The sequence below is a fragment of the Typopeltis vanoorti genome, chromosome 21 (genome assembly GCF_054136105.1).
Source record: "Typopeltis vanoorti isolate ZY-2024b chromosome 21, IOZ_Tvanoo_1.0, whole genome shotgun sequence".
NCBI classification, from domain to species: domain Eukaryota; kingdom Metazoa; phylum Arthropoda; class Arachnida; order Uropygi; family Thelyphonidae; genus Typopeltis; species Typopeltis vanoorti.
The window spans coordinates 71,895,904-71,918,397 of record NC_143569.1 but is presented as its reverse complement, the minus strand read 5'-3'; the positions used below and the strand labels follow the sequence as shown (position 1 = coordinate 71,918,397).

Sequence of the window (22,494 nt, the reverse complement as noted above, 5' to 3'; positions counted from 1 at the left end):
CTATAATTCTGCTTTATTGTGGTCAGCTGCATCTCAAGTGGTCTATAGCTATCACCTTAAACTCCATGCACAGGTTACTCACCTGTTGGTTATTGAAGGAACATCATTTCAAATAACAGACATATGATGATCCTATACTTTTTGTTGTGAATCCCCCCCCCTTATCCATCAAAGGTTATAAATTTATTATACATGTAGGACTGTAGGTAGGCTAATTATTAGGTAATCTAGTTCCCTTACTCTTTCTCAAAGTATGGTACACGTACACCCAGGGGTATGTGGCAATTTTCGGCTATGCATCATTAATGCATGGAATTGTTATTAAGAAAGAAAAGAATTATTTTAAACTTATATATTTCTCAATAAATTATATATTGTGTATGAATTCTCCTACTCAAATTGTGATAACTGCTTCATTTGAATAGTTTGCAAATTCGCAGGCGATCACTCATGAATCTTCGTTCAGCTTTGTATATGGACGTGCATTGCAACCCCTGCAACAATGCGAATGCATGTTAGCAACTGATAAAAAAAAAGTAATTATATGAATCAGTAGTAGATGTAATTAAGACAGTTAAGCAGATATTAATCAGTGTGCTTCATTATTTGATTATATTACAAATTTGTTGTTAGTTAAAATAACGATTAATAGGTTTGTACTACTTTTACAGTGATATAATTGCTTTAATAATGTATGGAAGTTATAATACCTATAATAAATATTATAATTTTTTTAGCTTTCAAATTCTTAAGTAAGGATCATTGTTTAAAGATTAGATTTATAAAACACACAAAAGCAGTATAGCAGATATGAGTAGCTGTATGCAGCAAGAAAACATTGATATTGTATCTGGATCAAATGAAATCGATAACAGTGTGCTGTCTGACATCTCTAAAGAACCAACTAGGAAGAAGATGAAAAACTTCTAAGTACAATATGAATTACTTGAAATGTGGATTTTCATGGATGAGACATGAAGAGGAACTTATTCCGTTATGTATCATTTGTGGTGAAACTTTAAAAAATGAAAGCATGACACCATCTAATTTAAATTGCCATTTTGAATTGAAATATAATGAATACAAGGTCAAACCTGTAGAATATTTTCAAAATAAACTAAAAAATTTAAAAGAATCTCAAAAAATGATGTTGATCTTGTCAGGAGGTGAAAATACGAAGGCTTTAGAAGCTTCATATTGTGTGTCTCTAATAATAGCAAAAAGTGGTGCAGTAGAAACAATTGGTGAAACTTTGGTCAAGCCTGCAGCAGAAATTATGATCAGAGATAATGCAAAAAGGTCTTTTGATCAGATTTGCCTTTCAAATAGTACTGTTCATTGAAGAATCGCTGAAATGGCTGAAAATATAAAACAAACATTGTTATCTGATATACGTAGGAGTCATTATTATGCATTGCAGGGTAACAAATCCACCAACATTACAAATTTTGCAAATCTTCTAGTGTTCATTAGGTACGAAAAAAATCAAAAACTTCATGGCGACCTTTTATTTTACCAACCATTCCCAGAACATAAAACAGGATACAATATTCAACAATATAAATACATTTATGCATCAAAACAAGCTTGATTGGAAAAAAGTTCTGTTGGAATAAGCATGGATGGAGTGAAATCCATAGTCGGATCTAAAAAAAAGGGCTTATTTCAAGGATTCAAGCTCTTGCACCAGATGCAAAGTGAACACACTACTGCATACACAGGGAGGCTTTGACTACACATATGTCTACAGACTTAAGAAAAGTTCTGGATGAATCTGCAAAAATTATATTAAAGGCTGTCCTCTAAATAGCAGACTTTTCTCTCAACTTTGTGAAGAAATGGGAAGTAATCATACACAACTTTTTTTTCCATACCGATGTTCATTGGCTTTCTTGTGAAAAAATCCTTACCCATTTATTTGAACTTTGCAATGAACAAAATGTTTTTCTTGATGAATATTTGGAATTGAAAAAACATTTACATAATTGGAAATGGCTCGGTCAATTAGCATACCTGACAGATATATTTACTGTATTAAATAATCTTAATTTGTCTTTACAAGGCAAAGAAATTTCTGTATTTCATGCCCAAGATAAAGATGCCCAATTGGCAAAGATCAAGTAATGGCAAAAGCGGGTTGATAATGGAGAATTGCTCGCAAGTTCAAATGAAGATGATGATGTGAAAATTGCTATCATGTAGCATTTACAAAGCTTACAAATGAATCTAGAAATGTATTTCCATGAATTGGACATTACTATTGAGTGGACCTTTCAATATCACCCCTTTCAATATCAACAAATCTATGCCAAAGAGTCTGTCGCCAATAGAACAACAACTTTTAGAACTAGCTTCTGATGGTTTCCTAAAAAATAACACGAGAATACGCTATCACCATTTTGGCTACAAATACAGAATGAATTTTCTGAATTAACAGATCTAAGGTTCATTTTTCCATTTCCATTTCATATCTCTGTGATGTTGGATTTTCAGCCCTTGTAGATATTAAGACAAAGAAAAGGGACCACATTATAGATGTCGAATCACATCTGAGATTGAAATTAACAACTATAGAGCCAAATTTTGCTGAAATTTTATCCTACCATAAGCAGTTTCACTCCTCTCATTGATTATTAAATTAATCAAAAATTTATAGTATCTTTATAAATTTTGTTCTATTAAAAATAAATCCTATTTTTTAAAAAAAAAAAAAAAATCAGCTAACGCCATTTTATTCCCGGATATTATTCCTGACACTTCCAAGGAGTCCGAAGACTCATCGCGGAAGGACACCTACAACTGTCTCAACCACTACACTGAACCTCATGTTTACATGTATATCTAAATTCAAATAAAATTGATATTTACAATAAAATATACACTAGTGGCCAAAATTGTGGAAACCTTTTGGAAAAAATGTATTTTTGAGGTGTGATAGCTCATAACACCACTTTGTTTTGGTGTAATACCATAAAATTATATATCAATGGAAAGATAATTTAATCAAGAATGTAATGCAATAACTTTTATGAAGGATTTTTTATTAAAACAGCAGTTATAAGGAAGAAAAGTGAAACATAGAAATAATGAGATATACAAAAATTCTCACAATGTGAGTTAATACTTAGTTGGGTAACCTTTAGCATTAATTACGGCCTTACAACGCCTTCCCATGGAGTGAACCAAGTTTTTTAGTTCTGTAGTTGTTATAATGTGAAACCAAGATTGAATTATTACTTCTATTAATTGGTTTTTATTGGTGGGTTTCTTTAGTCGGCTCCATAGATTTTCGATTGGGTTAAGGTCTGGGTTATTCCCAGGCCATTCCAGCAGTGGAATATGAATATCTTGAAACCACTTTTTGCACACAGCAGCAACATGACATGGAGCTGAATCCTGTTGAAATATAAATGCTTCATTATCTTGGAAAAGATCACGTGCGGAAGGCTTCAGTTTGGGCTCAAGTATTCATTTGTGTATTTTTAGGCATTTATATTCCCATTAATCATGCAAATTCTGCCCACACCTTTTGATATTATACAACCCCAGATCATAACACTAAATGGTTGTTTCACAGTAGGTGTAATGCAATCAGGATGCAAATCTTCTCCGATTCTTCTCCTTACATATTTTATGCCATCACTACAAAAAACAGGGAGATTTTGGTCTCATCACTCCAAATAACACTGTCCCATTGTTCTGCTGTCCAGTTAACATGGGTTTTAGCCCAGTTTAATCTTTTCAACCTTTGTTTGAGAGATAAAAATGATTTTTTTCGTGGAATGCTAGCATTTAGACCAAATTCCTTCAGTCTGCGCCGAACAGTCCTTGCACTCAACTTCACATTGTATATTGCGCATATTTCATCTTGTATACACCCAGATGATTTTCTTCTGTCACGTAGGCACAGTCTCTCAATTCTTCCATCATCACTTGCTGTTGTGCACCTTTTCGTGCCTTTACCAGTCTGGTTTTGTAGTGACTGAGTCACCTTATACCTCTTCAAAAATTTAGAAATGCCACCTTTGGTTAAGTTTCCAGCAATTTTTCTTCTAATTTCTTCATAAAAGTAGCCTTGTTCACTTAATAGTACTATTTTATATCACTTTCTGGGTGACCAGTCAACTCTTTGCACCATTTCTTTAATTTTATTATATTTACAAGTTTACTAAATGAAAGAACACAAAAAAAAACCCAACCAACTTGATAGCAATCACATAACACGCTGACAAATGTCCTCCTCTCAGGTCCAATACATGACATCAATAGCTGAATCCTACTGTGACCTTATTGGCTCATTGCTAAAACAAGATGACACTTGATTGGCTCTCTAAACAGTCATGCTCATTGACTACATTCAAATGAAGGAAAGCTACTTCATATCAACCTAAGCAAGTTGTGCTTCTTTTTTCTGGTTATTTGGCTATAACTTTTCATAGAATACAAATAATTGAATAAACTTTGTTGCATTACATTCTTGATTAAATTATCTTTCCATTGATATATAATTTTATGGTATTACACCAAAAAAAAAAGTGGTGTTATGAGCCATCAAACCTCAAAAATACACTTTTTCCAAAAGGTTTCCACAATTTGGCCACTAGTGTACTTTATTTTATTTATTTATTATTTATTATACTTTTGATAAGGGGGTACTTGGTAATAATGAAAATTTAAGAAGGGGTACACGGATATCTGAAGTTTGAGAAAAATTGCCTTATTCTAACCAACACAGAACTTTTTTTTTTTTTTTAAACCACTTCAGGCCTCTAATAAATAGAATTGATGGTTTCAAACCAAGTGATGGAAATCATCTTTCTTCGTACTTATAGGTAAGTATATAGTAAATATAGAAATTTGTACACAGACACATATTTGTAGTGATTTAACTGCTTTACTAACTTATTTGATCAGGTCTGGCAAAAACTTATGACAAATATAAATAAAACAAAGAATAATAATTCTTTATTTTATTTATAAATCTGAAAAGAGGGCTTCCTCTTTTCAGATTTTGCTGTTATTGTAGGCGTACCATAGAGATCTATTCTATCACTGCCTTCAAGGAAGATAAAAAAAGTCTGCCAAGAATTATTAATCTATTGCCTTCACTTCAGTCCACTATAAAATGATGATGAATGTCATTAGTAGCCATCTTATTTATTGCTGAATTACTCATTACTCATTTGTTACTTTTCTGCATCACCTACCCTTTTGGATGATATGCATTAGAAAGGTTTGTGGAAACTTGTGCAGTTATTCATGATATTTTCAAATCATTTTCTTAGATCTGGCATAAAGGTCCACTCAGACTGCCCTCTTATCATCAGATATTGTAATACATCAATTTAACAGAAAATTTTATAGACATCTATAAAGTCATGCACTGCTCTTCTTGTGGATGGTCTGTACTCTGGAAAGGTTTAAATTTTTCATGCTTTTTAATGGAGTTTTAGTGAAAGAAAAATAGAATTCTGAGGATTTAATCCAATCCTAGTTAATTCAATTCCAGTATAAACATTGCTCATCCTGTCATGGCTCACTCGGTCAAGTTCCTAAGGAGTAGAAGGAGGACAAGATTGTGCCACTTCATAAAGGAGGTGATCGAACTCAAGCATCAAACTATAGGCCTATGTGTCAGATGTTGTGGTTAAATTGTTGGAGAAGTTTGTGAGAACTAGAATCCAGAGTTGGGTTGACAACAATGGTATTATCTTTGATGGACAGCATGGATTTGCTACAGGGAGGTCATGTTTCAGTAATCTACTTACTTATTACAATAAAGTGACTGCTTCCTTGGACAGAGGAGAAGGATACACAGTAATATACTTGGATTTTGCGAAGGCTTTTGTAGAGTACCTCATAAGTTGACAATCAAACTAGAGTAGATGGGGTTGAATATTAGTGCATTGGATTGGAGACTGGCTATCTGATAGGTATCAACAAGTTGTGTATGGGGGAAGTGATATCCAGAAAAAGGTAAGTCACTAGTGGAGTGCCTCAGGGGTCTGTTTTAAGGCCATTACTGGTTAACTTGTATATTAATGATATTGGCGAAGATTTGGATGGAGATATTCAATTGTTTGCAGATGATGCAAAGTTGGGATGAACCATAAAGAGTAGTGAAGATGTTGTGGCCTTGCAAGAAGACTTGAATAAATTGAGTGATTGGGCACAGAAATGGGGATGCAAGTTCAATGTTACAAAATGTAAGGTTTTAAAATTTGGAAAACAAAGATGGGATGCAGAATTTGTTTGGTGAGGATATTGTTGGAGGTGGAGGAAATAAGAGATCTGGGGATGATAGTGGATAAGGATCTAAAATTTAGGGGACACGGCCAAAATTGTAAAGACAACACAAAGGCTTCTGGGAATGATGCGAAGGACACTGACGTGTAGCAGTAGGGAGATTCTTGTTCCATTGTATAAGGCTTTGATTAGGCCACACATGGACTATTGTGCTCAGATTTGGTCACCTGGTTTTCAGAAGGATGAAGAGATGTTGGAAAGGGTCCAAAGGCGATTGACTAAGGTAGTTTCTGACCTCTGGAATGTCGAGTATGAGGAAAGATTGAGAAGATGTAATTTGCAGAGTCTGGTAGACAGGAGGAAGAGGGGAGATATGATAGAGACCTACAAGTTGGTAAGGGGTTGTTATAGAATCAGTGCTGGAGAAGTTCTACAGAAAATAGTGGGAGATCGGGGGAGAACCAGAGGTCATCCCTGGAAACTGTATAAAGAGGGTGAGAGTAGGGGAGTGAGAGGCAGGTTTTTTTCGTGTAGAGTTGTAAATGATTGGAATGCCTTGCCTGAGAGTGTGGGGATGTTTAAGACACAGTATGTGTGTGTGATAAAAGGACCTCCCAGATGAGTCTTTGACTTCATGAGGTCTTGGGGTAGTAATAATAAAATAATAATAATAATAATAAACCTTTCCAACATCTTTGAAGCCACGTGGCTAAGTTCTACAGTAGCCCATTATTTTTATTCCTTTGTGGTTTGTTTCTCTTCGTGTGGACATACCTCATAATAATAATATCTATTTTTATATATAAATGCCTCTGAATATTCAGATGTGCTTAAAATTGATTGAATTTCATTTCCTTGAATCAAAACTGTGATTCAAGGAAATGAATCTCATTTTTTATCCCAGTTAATTCAGTTCAAATATAAAACTACTTATCCTGTTAGTATTTTTGAAGTTACACAGCTAAGTAATACAGTAACTCATTCTCAATTTTATTCCTTCCATGTTTCTTTCTCTTCATGTGGAGTTGTCTTCTACTAACAATAATAATAATAATATCCATTTTTACACACACACAATATATGTGGAATGCTCTGAATATGGGTTACTCAAATAAATATCAAAATATAAATATAGGTATAAATTAAAGATACCAAGAAATTATATACTTGGTTTAATCCTTTATCCAAGTGTAAGCAAAGAAGCAACTGGAATGTGCCTGAAAATTCTGAAAGATATGGCTAGGGACAGATCTGAATGGAGAGCGTATGTTCATAGAATCACTAGGAGTCGAAAATGACTCGCTGGAACATAACAACAAAAAAAAAAAAAAAAAGCAAACAAGTTTGCACCTGAACTATTTTCAGGACTGGGAAAACTCATATATAGAAGTTCATAACTTCATATCACTTGCCTTAGTCTTCCATAATGCAAAACACATATTCTTATGGGTATGTGTTTTGCATTATGGACTATTTTGCGCCTGAACTATTTTCACCCTTCCCATAATGCTATGCATTATGGGAAGGGTGAAAATAGTTCAGGCGCAAACTTGTTTGCTTACACTTGGATAAAGGATTAAACCAAGTATATAATTTCTTGGTATCTTTAATTTATAATATAACCAAGTGGAAAAACTTCTAAGAAATATAAGTAGTTTATATTTAAAATCTAGAACTATTTATCATGTTATGGTTAGTATCTTTGAACTACATGCTGAGTGATACAGTGACTCATTCATTTTTATTCCTTCTGTGGTTTGTTTCTCTTCATATGGAGATGCCTTGTTATAATAGTAATAATAATGTCCATGTTTTATACATATGTATGTGGAATACTCTGAATATGGGTGACTCAGGTGTGCTTAAAATTGTTTATATTTCATTTACTTTAATCAAATCATGTTTATATTTTTTTAGGGATGAATCAAAAATTAATGACACATGGAAAAGCTGGCGATGGGATTTAGGTACTGTAAAAGGCCCAGCTTCTGTAGAAATTACGTCACCTTCACTACCACCTGAAAATGAAACTAATCAAATTGCAATAAAAACCAACAGGGGTACACCATCTTCAAAAGTTCAGCAAAATGGTGATAGTACTTTTGCTGTGTCTTTATCTCCTACAGTTCAGAAAGAAAATTCAAGTTACTACAGACATCAGGAAAGGCAATCACCTGTGAGTGCTTAGTTTCTTACTTCCTTAGAATATATCATAATGGAGTGGGACTTATAAAGATTTAGCCCTCCAGTACACATTCATGACTTATTTTTCACAGTATTAACAACACCACAAACACTTTAATCAACAAAGATGTTTTATTAATGCTTATATTTCGCTGATTTTCAACTCAGCATCATCAGAGCATAACACACTTGTAAACGCGATAGTGAGTGAGTGAAACAGTATAATTGCAAAAGACAAAAGATCTAAAGTCCTATTTTTTGGCACCCTCTAACATGAGAAACAAAAAAAAAAAAAAAAAAAAAAAAAGCAGTTATCCAGGAGTTTTTCTTAGGATAACCGTCTCCCAAATTTTTGGCAAATTAATGCAACCATATTTGTTAAAGTTGGAAGAATTCTTCAAAGCTATTGCTGACTCAAAAAATAATCTTTCAGATCTATAACGACTCCTAAATAGCACATTTGTTTTCCTCCATCTAATCCTGTGTGAAGGAGTGTCCAAAGCGTGGTCTGCCAGTCCCGACTTGCCATAGTAATAGTAGCGAATGTATCTTTCATGTTCTTCCAGGCGGATGTTCACTGATCTTCCTGTTTACCCATAATAGGCCAGGTCACAGTCACACAGAACTTCATACACTCCTGGGGAATGAAGATACCTACATAAACAATCACATCATCATCCAGTCCAACAGTACGGCATTTTAAAAACACTTACACACAGAGCCATTTGTTCTAATGATACAGCTCTGACCACTAAACTCCAATGCTTGCGCCATACATTCTTAGTCAATGGCTACAATCCGTACAAAATAGATAAAATACTACATAGGCCCATTACTCTGCCCTCCCCTAATACACAAGAATACAACATGACCATTTCTATTCCCTATATCAGAGGTACATCAGAAAAGATAGCCAAAGTATTGTTGAAACATGGCCTTCGCACCACTTTCAAACCTCATGTCAAGCTGGCAACTCTGATCCGCTCGCCTAAGGATAAACTTCACCCTTTAGCATACCCAGGAGTGTATGAAGTTCCGTGTGACTGTGACCTGGCCTATTATGGGCAAATAGGAAGATCAGTGAACATCTGCCTGGAAGAACATGAAAGATACATTCGCTACTATTACTATGGCAAGTCGGGACTGGCAGACCACGCTTTGGACACTCCTTCACACAGGATTAGATGGGAGAAAACAAATGTGCAATATAGGAGTCGTTATAGATCTGAAAGATTATTTTTTGAGTCAGCAATGGCTTTGATGAATTCTCCCAACCTTAACAAATATGGTTGCATTAATTTGCCAAAAATTTGGGAGATGGTTATCCTAAGAAAAACTCCTGGATAACTGTTTTTTTTTTTTCCTGTTAGAGGGCGCCAAAACATAGGACTTAAGATCTTTTGCAATTATATTGTTTCACTCACTCACTGTCGCGTTTACAAGTGTGTTGTGCTCTGATGATGCTGAGTTGAAAATCAGCGAAATATAAGCGTTAATAAAACATCTTTGTTGATAAAAGTGTTTGTGGTGGTGTTGATACCGTGAAAAATAAGTCATGAATAACCATCAACACCTAAGCTTATCTGTTAGATCCTCCAGTACACAGAATAAAAAATAAGTTAAAGAAAATTTAATAGTATCTCTCTATTAAGTAATCCAACAGTAAATTTTTCTTTTCTTTTCAATGCATTGCCTCATGGTTGAGGCAATGCATTGAAGAGGTATTTTCAGTGGAGTTTTTCAAAATGTATACCACTATCAGATTTGTTGTTTATCCATTTGTCCTTATTCCTGATATCTTTAAAGTCATGTTCTGGCTATACAGACTTCGGTCTCCGATATGGCTCAGTTTTTGTTTTACATTACATAATTTATATTAAGTAGAAAAATTTGGTGATATTTGAAAATGATGCAAAACAATTATTACCATTCTGGCGGGACTGAATTTAATGAAAATTGTAATTCAAGAGCTCATAATTTGAAATTTCAATTGTAAGTTTGGTCTGGCTGAATGGATTTAATGAAATTTGATATTTAGAATCTCTGTTCAAATTTGTAAATACTGATTTCACTTGGACCAGTCAGAGTGGCGACAACACAATTTGAAATTATACTAATAACTTTAATGAAATTTCATTAAATTCCATTAAATTCAATGAAATTTGGTTTGTATGTATGTTCTATGGGAATCCAATTTATGAAAAATACTTATCATTCATGAGTAGTGTTTGTGGAATTATATAATCCAGAAACCCTGCTCTAGAAACAAAACATGGAACTTTATCAAGACAGTCCAGGCATTGGAATAAAATTATATTCTCACACTGGCAATGAAGTTCATCTACCACCCAACTTTAATAAAGTCAGTTTAATCCTTTATCCAAGTGTAAGCAAACAAAGTTTGCACCTGAAGTATCTAAGTGGAAAAAAAAAACTTCCTGTCACCTAACTTTTTGAGCCATTTTGGTTTTGAATAGTCTACTATCATGTATCTATCTATCTATCTGTTTATCTATATATATATATATATATATATATATATATATATATATATATATATATATATATATATATATATATATATTCATTTTTTAAATTAACTGACTTAAACCCGAGAATTATAACACAATGACATTTATTTGAAAAAAACGCAACATGTTTCGTCAAAAATGACTTCTTCAGGCGATAAGAACATAGAAAAGATAATAAAAGACACTTAAATTAATATTGACACACTCCAAAGCTATACAATTACAAAGTCATAATATTCGACTGTACATTACAGTTATGAGCTTGAACTACAGTCCGAGTTAATGTTCTATTGTTGTGCACATGCACAGGTGCACAACAATAGAACATTAACTCGGACTGTAGTTCAAGCTCATAACTGTAATGTACAGTCGAATATTATGACTTTGTAATTGTATAGCTTTGGAGTGTGTCAATATTAATTTAAGTGTCTTTTATTATCTTTTCTATGTTCTTATCGCCTGAAGAAGTCATTTTTGACGAAACATGTTGCGTTTTTTTCAAATAAATGTCATTGTGTTATAATTCTCGGGTTTAAGTCAGTTAATTTAAAAAATGAACATATCCCAACCCCGAGTTAATAGTACGTTTCATATATATATATATATATATATATATATATATATATTAATGTATAGAATTATATATTATATCTATATATTAATGTATAGAATTATATATTATATCTATATATTAATGTATAGAATAGTATAGAATGAGCATTAATTCTAGAGAACAAGTTTTGTGAATACAATTGGGAAGATACCATTGGGACCAGAACACATTTAGGTATTTGGCTACTAAAGATTCTTCTGCTGTCTTTCTGGCAGAAGGCTATAGGAGGCATACAATATGCTGTATGTAATAGAAGACCAATTATTTTGGTCAACTGTGCAGAAATTGGAGATGAAGAATGATGCCAGGAGACAGTGATGTTATGGTGGCACATTTGGATGTGAGAAAGATGAAAGAATGGATTGACTGAATTGGTACCCAGTGACCTTGACAAGGATCAAGAAGACATGGCTAGCATTTCTACAATTGACTAGTTTACTGTATTTGGGTCTTCTGGTATCAGCTTTTATGACCTCAGTGTTGCTTTGTCTGAGAGTGAAGCTGAAGTATTTGAGTGGAATGAGAGATGAAGACTTTCATTCCGGTAAAAATTATTTCTTTCATTCAATCAGAAAAATGTTTGAATCAGGAAAACAAAAATCAATAGTCTGATTATGAAAAGTTTCAGTTCTTCTCAACAATTGCAGTGTTGAGTCCATCACCTAGTGTATAGATCGTCTTGTATATGAGGATTGTTGATAAGTCTGTGCAAAAATGAAGAAAACAATTTTTTGGGAGCAAACATTTTTTATTTTTCAACATAGTCTCCTTTGAGGTCTATACACTTAGTCCAATGATGCTAGAGTTTTTTGATCCCGTCCATATAGTAAGATTTGTCCAACTTTTCAAAATAGGCAGTTGTTTTGGCAATCACCTCATCGTTTGATGAAAATCTCCTTCCTGCCAGCCATATTTTCATGTTTGGAAACATAGTAGTTCAAGGGAGCCAAATCTGGAGAGTAGGGAGTGCAAAAGTTTTTCACACTTGGTGAAAAAGAATCTTTTTCACCAGGTCTGGTCGTTTTTCCTTTATTTCATTATTTAAACAATCCAGCAAAGATGTATAATACACTCTGGTAATTGTTTTGCCCTTTTCCAAGAAGTCTATGAAGATTTCGATTGGTAGAGCCTCTGCTACTAATGGCTCAGTTAAGTAAGTTTGAGCGCGGTTAGTAATTGGAAGGAGAACAGTCATTCGATGCTGTTGGCACACTCTCCCTCGATGAGTCCTTGGACTCCCTGGAGGTGTCAAATAATAACTATTATGCCACGGGCATCCCAGAAGACAGTGGCCATAACTTTTCCTGCTGAAGGAATGGTTTTTGCTTTCTTTGGTGCAGATTCCTCACTTGTAGCCCATTGTTTTGACTGTGCCTTGGTCTCAGGCTGGGAGCGATAAATCAATGTTTCATCCATGGTTATAAATGATGCAAAAATTCCTCTGGATTCTGTTGAAACAGCTTCAAGCTGTCCTTGCAACAGAATTATACTAATCACATGTTGAAAGTTTATTTTTCACTTGGTTAGAGTATAATAAATTTAGTTTAATCCTTTATATAAGTGTGAGCAAACAAAGTTTGCGCCTGAAAGTATCTTCAGGACTGGGTTAAGGTGATACAACACCAGGGCAACTCGTTGCAAAGGTGGAGCAAGCTACCAACACTCCTATCTCAATATCTCCTATAATGCAAAACACATCTCCTTGTGGACATGTCTAATGTTATGCATTAAGGGAAGGGCCACTACCCAGACTAGTTTCGACCTTTATTGAAGTCTCTTCAGTGGGAGCCAGGCCCAAGTGGAGATATCAGGCAGAAGCATTAGCAGGTCATCTCTACCTATAGGAATTGCCAATTGGTGTGCCACCCTTTTTTAATAATTTACTCTGGATTTAGAGAAAGATGTTAAAAGTTTATTTTTCACTTGGTTAGAGTATAATAAATTTAGTTTAATCCTTTATCCAAGTGTGAGCAAACAAAGTTTGCGCCTGAAAGTATCTTCAGGACTGGGTTAAGGTGGTACAACACCAGGGCAACTCGTTGCAAAGGTGGAGCAACTACCAACACTCCTATCTCAATATCTCCTATATAATGCAAAACACATCTCCTTGCGGATATGTCTAATGTTATGCATTAAGGGAAGGGCCACTGGCCCTTCCCTTAATGCATAACACCACCTAGACTAGTCGAAACTAGTTAGTCGAAACTTGTTATGCATTAAGGGAAGGGCCAGTGGCCCTTCCCTTAATGCATAACATTAGACATATCCGCAAGGAAATGTGTTTTGCATTATAGGAGATATTGAGATAGGAGTGTTGGTGTCTTGCTCCACCTTTGCAACGAGTTGCCCTGGTGTTGTAACACCTTAACCCAGTCCTGAAGATACTTTCAGGCACAAACTTTGTTTGCTCACACTTGGATAAAGGATTAAACTAAATTTATTATATACTAATCACATGTTGACGCTTTTGATCCAGTGTGAGCAAACGTGGCACCCATCTTGCGGATAGTTTTCGCATATGTAAATGTTCATGTAAAATATTATGTACATGGTCATAGAATGTAGTGAACCCAACAGGGTGTCCAGAATGTTCAGCATCACTTGTGCTCATATGGCCACTTCGAAAGTTACTAAACCATTTATAAACCATTCTAATGGAAGGTGCAGACTCACCCTAATGTTTATCAAGCTTAGCTTTGGTTTCCTGAGTCGTTTTGCCTTTCAAAAAGTAATGTTTAATCACTACACGAAATTCTTTCTCATCCATTTTTCACAAATCACGGTACTTGATTGATTCAAATGAACGCCAAACACAGAGGAATAGATCTGTCTGACTGAAACTTAGTGTATAATCCTCCAACAGGTGCCAGCAACTAAAAATGACCTTGATACGTACTAGTGGTGCAGTCTCTTAGACTTTGCATGAACTTATTGAACAGCCCTTGTATATTCACACTTTTAGCTTATTTTATCATTGTCTTCCATTTTTGCACACCTTTTTTCTTTTTTACATACATGTTTATATACATACATATAATAACAATACTGACTTGTTTGCCAGTGCTAAATTAGATAATAATTATACACCAATATTTAATTCACTCATCCTCCAGGAAGGGGATCAATTGCTCGATGCTGTTGGCACACTCTCCCTCGGTGAGTCTTTGGACTCCCTGGAGGTGTCACATATTAATAATAATAATAATAATTAAGACAACTTCTAATTCTTTTTACAGCCATGTAAATTCACTGTTTCTATAACCTTTTAGTGAAGACTATTACACATATTTTCCATCTCCTCACATTAAAATGAACTGGTTAAATTTGTTCTAATTTTCTCATTCACCATTTTATATAATTATATAATAATTGTATAAAATATAAATAATACATGCAATTTATAAATACATAAATAATTTATAATTTTTTTGTTTAAAGTGGCCTGCCAGTTCTGACTTGTTATTATGTTAGTAGTGAATGTATTTCCTGTATTCACTGGGGAAGAGTTAATAGATCTTCCTATTTGTCCATAATAGGCCAAGTTACAAGCACAGAGCACTTCATAATGCTCCTGGATGTGATAAGAGAATGAAGCTTATCCTTCAATGAGTAGATGAGGGTTACTAATTAAAGTTGGGTAGTACTTTATTTCTGCTGTTGACTCCAAAAATAATCTCTCCACCTTGTAACTTCTATGTGTCAATGTTATTTTTTCTATCTAATTCTGTGGTATCCAAAGTGGTCTTACAGTTCTTGAAGATATGTAAAAGCATGGAGACTGTTAAGAGTCTGGATGCAGAGCATTAGTTAGGAGACCTAGAGCTGTGCTGGAATGTGCCTAGGTGAGACCTGAAAGGATGACTAGAAATCTATCAGAAATCTTAGCTAGAGAGAGGAGGTGGGGGGGATTAGGAATCTGGTTGAGGGATTATAGGGTTGAGATAGAGGGCCAAGTTACAAGCACAAGGTACTTCACAATGCTCCCAATGTGGTTAAAGAATGAAGTTTGTCTTTCAGGGAGTAGATGAGGGTTGCTAGTTGGTATGCTTTATGCAAAAGCAAAAACCACACCTCAAAATTGTCAGTGCCTGTGCATTTTAATAAGTGGTTGGTACTTCAAAGTTGCTAGTTTGAAATCCAGTTAAATATCAACATCTTAATAAATATCTTATTTATTTCATTCTTGTAGTATCGTTTAATACTAAATGTAAGATGAATACAGTATTTTCTTCCAAGATAACTGAGAGGTTTTGGATTATACAGACATGTGACCTTAGAGCATGCATGGAAGATATGCAAAATCATGAAGAGTATAAACAATCTGAATGCAGGGTGTTAGTTATGAGACCTAGATCTATGCTGGAATGTGCCTGGATGAGACCTGAATGTGACTAGAATATCAGAAATCTTATCTAGAGCGGAGTGAAAAAAAATCAGGAGCATTGTTGAAGGAAATAGAAAGGTTTAAGTAAGTGGAGGAGAGACAACACAAGGGATATATCAGGATCAATTTACAATCTCTCTCTCACACACACACACACACACACACACACACACCCCTCTCCACTCCAATATACCAACCAACCATTACTTTCTCTTATTCCATATCTTACTTATGTAAATATCTCTTTTAATTTTTGAATGCATGTTTGATTGCCATTTGTAAAGTACATTTTTGTGACACTTTTGAGCATCTATTCATCAGGAAATCAAAAAATAAAATAATAAGAATAAAATAAATACTATCATTTCATTAACTTTCTTTCTGCTTCATATGCAGCTGGATTTATTTTTCTTAATTTGAACTTTTTTTTAATAGTTCATGAAATAAAGTTTATTTTATTAATTGTCATGAAATTTACAAGTAATGTATTTCATTATTCAATCTGTCAGTGCATGTAAAGAATAAATAATATTTTTGATTAACCAAACACAGATAAGACCAACAAGTGCAGCTCCACCCCCACCACCACCACAACAGAAACTAAGGGAACGAGAAAGAGAAAAAGAAGGAAAGGAAGAATTTGAACAGAAGCATAGAGAAATTTTAGGTCATAGGGAAAGGGAACGAGATAGAGAGATAAATTCTTCACGAGAGCATCCTTCTCATGACTCGAGAGACATTTTACAAGACAGGGACATAAGAGATATCAATATCAGAGACAATCGTGAACGTGATAGAGACTCCCTACCTCCTAAATCACCAACTTCACCTAATTCTCCAACTAAATCTTCATTAATAAAAGGATCCTCTTGTCTTTCAGCTGTAATACATCCACTAGTTTCTGAGGTAAGGAATAAATGCATTTCAAAATCTTATAAACTGCATGTAGTAATTTCAGTTAGCATTACCATATAATTGATTGAATGTATGACATATTGTTGTGACCCCCTAGCCTGGTCTGATAGGTCTCTTATTTATCTAATTGTTATTTTCTTAAGGTCACCGACATTAATTTCTTGGGGAGTCTTGTAAGTTTTCAACTAGTATTTTTACTCTATCCCTATAGCTATCTTTAAGATAAGTTGCAGTCACTACTTATTCAAGTGGAATTGTGCTTAACAGACATAAGTAGAAATTATATCATATTATTAATATTATTCTACAGGTTCTCATTAATCAGTTCAGTCCCTTATCAACATAGAGAAAATTTATTTTTACCCTGCGCCACTCTGTCTAGATGATATTAAATATAACTTCAAGGAATAATTGATTAACAAGCACAATTACACTCAACTTCCTTAAATAAAGACTCTCCTAAAATTTGCTATAATTTTCTCTTGCACAGAAGTGGTTATGGTTACTTAATTACTCTCTTTACTTTTGGTTTTCCCGCAAAGATCCGATTAGTTTAATGAATGGTGCAGAGAGGAGAAATCAGGCAAACACGTGAATTTACACAATAAAAAAAAACATTTATTTCTCTAAATTAAACAGTACAAAATATTATCTATACTGAGAATAAATTAACTGCACTCATACATCTATAGACATAATAAACAAGTATATTACTGCAGTTATCATTCTCACACACACACACACACAGCAAAATGAATGTAAAATAATGAAATTATTAAATGAACAAATAAGTACTCCTGAGTCCAGGAATATTTATTTGTTCATTTAATAACTTTGTGGACTCAGGGAGTTAAAGAGGCAGTTATGGAAAAGAAGAAAGCATATTGAAAGTTATTACCTGCCAGAAAGTTACTTGCTAAGTCAGCTTGTAGTGTTATGTAGAGAATATGGAGAAAATGTAAGAAAACAAAGCACTGTAAAACTAGCCAAACAAAAGGTGTGGAAAGATTTTGGTAAAAATACAGAAAATAAATATCAGGAAGGTGGTAAAATATCCTGGAGGCTATTGAAAAAGCTTAGAAATGGAGGAAAGAGGACTGTAAAACGCAGTAACTATGCAGGTCACAGGTCCGGTTTGATAGATTTCTTTGAAGAAAAATGGCCCAATAATGAACTTGGCCATAAATCCTATCCATACCATGGCCCTTTAGCAAATGAGAGATGAAATGCATGGGGATTCTCTGTATACCCAGATGCAGCAGTTTTGAGTGTTAACTGTTCCACAAACATGAAAATGCACTTCATCACTCCATAGGCTGTTCCAAAGCCAATCTTTGTCTACCCCCTATGAATGCTAGAAATGCAAATGCAAGCATTTCTTAGATGCTGGCATCTTCCATTTGCAACTCTTGGCTGTGGTTGGGTTTATACGGGTAGCACTTAAATATTTTATGCAAAGTTCTCCATACTATTGTGTATGGCAAATCTAATTGTCCTACTATGGCATGTGTACTGCATGAACCTACAGCATTCTCATTTGACTGCTCAACAGCTGCAGTTGCAACATCATTTGAGGAATTTCAGATTTATGCCCTCTTCCTGGTTGGACTGTCAAACTACCTATGTCTTCAAATCGATAAACCATGCATAGCACTGCATTTGTTTCATTGGACCTTTTGCAAATTTTAGGCATCTGTATTCACAAAGTGCTGGTGAAGGGAGACCCACTGTGCAAGTTGAATGACTTAGAGTCAATCTCATTCCTTCGTTTATGCCACCTTACTACTCACAGAGTATACAAAATTTACTATCTTTTCATGTTCACAGTGCCATATTTCCTCCATTGGTCCTTTTTTGAACTAATTTTTTTTTATTGTCAAAATCTCTTCTTCATAATCTTATTAGGATACCCACCAAGTTTGAGGGTATTTTGTTTACTGACTCTCTCTCTCTCTCTACAGATTGTTTCTGAATAGGAGTGCTTTAATTTGAAACATCCTGTATTTAAGTTGTAAGTCAGCTGTTAAAATTGACAGAGGTAGAGGAGATGGTTTGATGTTAAATCAAGTGTGAGACAAGCACATACATATCCCTGTTGTTATTCATCATCTATATGGGTCACATTATGAAGGAAAGTGATATTGAACCTGATAGCAAAATTGACGATGTTAATCTCAGTTCTTTACTTTATGCAGATAATTTTTACTTCTAAATAAATCTAGCAAGTCTGCGAGATTCTTTGACCAAATTGAATAACAGTTCTAATAAATATGGTATGAAAATCAGCAATAAAAAGACGACAATGAACATAGGCAAAACTTTGAAAACCTCAAATGTTTCACTTGTTCTATCGGTTCTTATCCTGAACCGATAGAACAAGTGAAACATTTCAGCTATTTATGCAGACATTTTAGTGAAGATGGTAAATTGAATATGGAAATAGACAAAAGAATTAGCATAGCTGACATGGTAAGGAGTCAACTGAATAAATTTATATCGAATAAGAGAGAAATTAGTCAAAACATTAAACTAGGTGTATACAAGACAGTGTTCAAACCACTTTTAACTTATTCATCTGAGAGGTGGGTTAGAAATCAAACACTTGATCAAAGACTGTAGACCAAAAAATAGAGTTCTGCGAAAGATTAACGCGTTTGCTGCCATGCTCCTCGGGCATAGTTTGTTACCACACGCCAAGCACTCTCACTTTTACAAGGTCGATACGAGTTATCTCGTAGCTGGCTTATCAGATAGAATTTTGTTTCATACGCCAACTACGAGTAATCTCATATCACCCCCACCTATGTCGTACATGTGCTGGCGACTGTGTAACTTGAGTTCAGAGTCAGTGATGTTCTGCATTCAGTGCAGTAAGGTTTATTGCATCTAGTCTTACAATTATTTAAAATTATCTAAATAAAAACCTTGAATTATGCCATGGCCAGTAAAAGAAAGCTTACCGATAAAGAATTAGAAGCTTACGCTAATATGAGCAATGATGAATGGAATGAATTATTTGGTTCCGATTCCGAAGATGATTATAATCCTACAGACGACTCTAGTGATGACTATATGATGATCGTATGTAAATATAGTCATTCCCCGATTTATGCGAATCCGGAGTTACGCGGTTTCTTATATGTACGTATTCGCGTCCTGCTTCACACCTCACCACTAGTCATATCTTTCCGGCGCCGGCTGCATTCGCCAGTGTCGCACATGCTGTGAACAAGCACTGACGTGTTTCATGCGGTCTCCATTCATACACAATTTTTATAGTCTACAAACCTTGCGATTGTTTAATGTTATGTTCTTGATAATAATTTTATCACATAAAAAATAATAATGTCGTCCAAAGGAAGCAAGTCCGATTCTTCTACAGCTAGCAAGAAAAGAAAAACATTGACTTTGGAAACAAAACTCAACATTATTAAGGATTTTGAAGGCAGAATGAAAATTTGTGAGCTAGCAAAGAAGTTCAATCTACAGGAATCCATAGTAAGAACAATCATAAAAGAAAGGTTTGCAAATTTTGGAGGACAGAGATTCTGAAGAACGAATTGTAGCCACAAGGTAAGGAATAAAAAAATCATTAGCTTGCTATGAAGAAATTTTGCGTGATAAGAAAAAGACATTATGCCGTCAGATGAATCTATTAGATTTTATGAAACCAATTGACATCGAAATAATTTTTTTTTTTTATGTACAAAAAACTACAATTATGATTATATTTCTTAAAAAATATAGGTATTTTTTTTATATATAAATTACATGCAAAATTATACCCCGAGTTACGCGAATTCGGCTTACACGCTTTTTGTTGGTCCCACCTACCGCATAACTTCAGGGTATGACTGTATATGTATATGTTGAAAAAACTTCAAAAAATTGTTTTATTTGCATTAATAAATACACAGTTTCCACAACAATACCTCTTATAATATACTATACTTTTGCTGAAATTATTTTCCTTCTACCAAGCCACCAGACGTGCTCTCTACTTTATTCACAAGCCAAGGGTCTAAATTAACATACTTATACTATGGGTTAACTCGTGCTTGGCATAGTAGATCGGTAATCGACATACGAGTATATTAGTAGTTGGCTTCTGAGGCTCATACACCAACTATGAGTATACTCGTAGTTGGCAGCGAACTTGTTAATGGAGTGAACAGATGGCATCAGCAGCAGTATCATATATAAAATGAGGATATTAGGAAAGAACTTCAGTTTTGGTCTCATCAAGGCCTTAATAAAGAGGCAAAATTACTTCCTTATCCTTGCATGTCAAGGTTCGCTTCAGCATCACAATTATCCTCTGAGTTGTATTTGTAACTTTTGCTATCTGACCTTTTAACTTCAAATTCCTATCCACCAATATGCCAAGATCCCTTGCTTCCTCAATTTCTTGTATCACAACCCTGCTAATATAATATGCTGCTGGAACTCTAATCATGCCAAAGTGCATAACTTTACACTTACTAACATTAAACTGACAGCCATTTTCATTTGCCGAAATTCCAGCCTATTCAAATCATTTTGTAAGTGCTGAATATCAGTAGTATCCCTGATTGCTCTGCCTATCTTCACATCATCAACAAACAATTGCACACCTGATGTTAGACCCTGCCTGATGTCATTAATGTACAGATTGAACAATAATGGCCCAAGGACTGAACCCTGAGGTACATCACTAGTCACCTTAAATCTGCAGATTCACACCCACTGTATACCACTTTATGATGTCTATCTGTCAACCGTCCCCTGGTCCAAGTCAAGAGTTTTTATTCCAATACCATATTCTTCAGTTTATGCAACAGCCTTTCATGTGGTATCTTATCCAACATTATCATAGTGTATCCATTTATCCTTTCCAACTCAGCCGTAACATTGTTGTAAAATATGAGCAAATTTCTAAAACATGACCTTCCTTTAGTAAACCCATGCTACTCCTTGCAGAGTATAGCTTGTTTATCTACCCATTTCTGTATGAGTTATTACCAACCTCTCTAAAATCTTCACTACCACACCAGAGGCACATCAGTTTATGCACCACCTTGTACAATGGAACTATCATACATTCCTTCCATTCCTGAGGAGACTCAAGTTATGCAAACATGTGAAAGGCCTAGTCAATTTAGCTGAACATTCCTTTAGCAAACGGGCTGATATTCCATCTGTCCCAGTAGACAAATTCTTATCCAGGTTATGCAACAGCTCTTCAACCTCATTTTCATGAACCTCTTGCTCTTCATTCAGTGTAACAGTAGCACTGTGCACCATGTTACATACAACTGGTTGATATATCTTAGCAAAGTGAGCACTCATTGACTGAAATTATTATTATTATTAACATGTTACCACCATGGAGTCAAACACTTATTGTGGGAGTTATGGGAGTTGCATACATTGATCATCCAGTCGTGCCTTAAACTGATTCAATATGTCTGCATTCACAACACACTCAAGCAATGCATTCCACTCACCAACCACTCTCCATGCAAAGAACCTTCTCCTCACTCCTCTGCTCACACCCTCCTTATACAGTTTCCAGTGATGGCCTCTTGTTCTACCCCCTCTCCCATTCTATGAAAAATCTCTTCCATGTCAACCTGATAAAA

The 22,494-nt window shown here is 34.7% G+C and overlaps 1 protein-coding gene across 1 annotated transcript in view; it reads left to right on the top strand.

Moving 5' to 3' along the window:
* Positions 1–22,494, top strand: part of LOC150094964 (serine/threonine-protein kinase 26-like) — a 330,587-nt gene that overhangs the window by 272,517 nt on the left and 35,576 nt on the right. The window contains exons 8-9 of the mRNA XM_090411052.1: positions 8,164–8,422; positions 16,511–16,864. Of these exons, the coding sequence (XP_090267178.1) occupies positions 8,164–8,422; positions 16,511–16,864 (613 nt within the window). The remainder of the gene's footprint in view (positions 1–8,163; positions 8,423–16,510; positions 16,865–22,494) is intronic.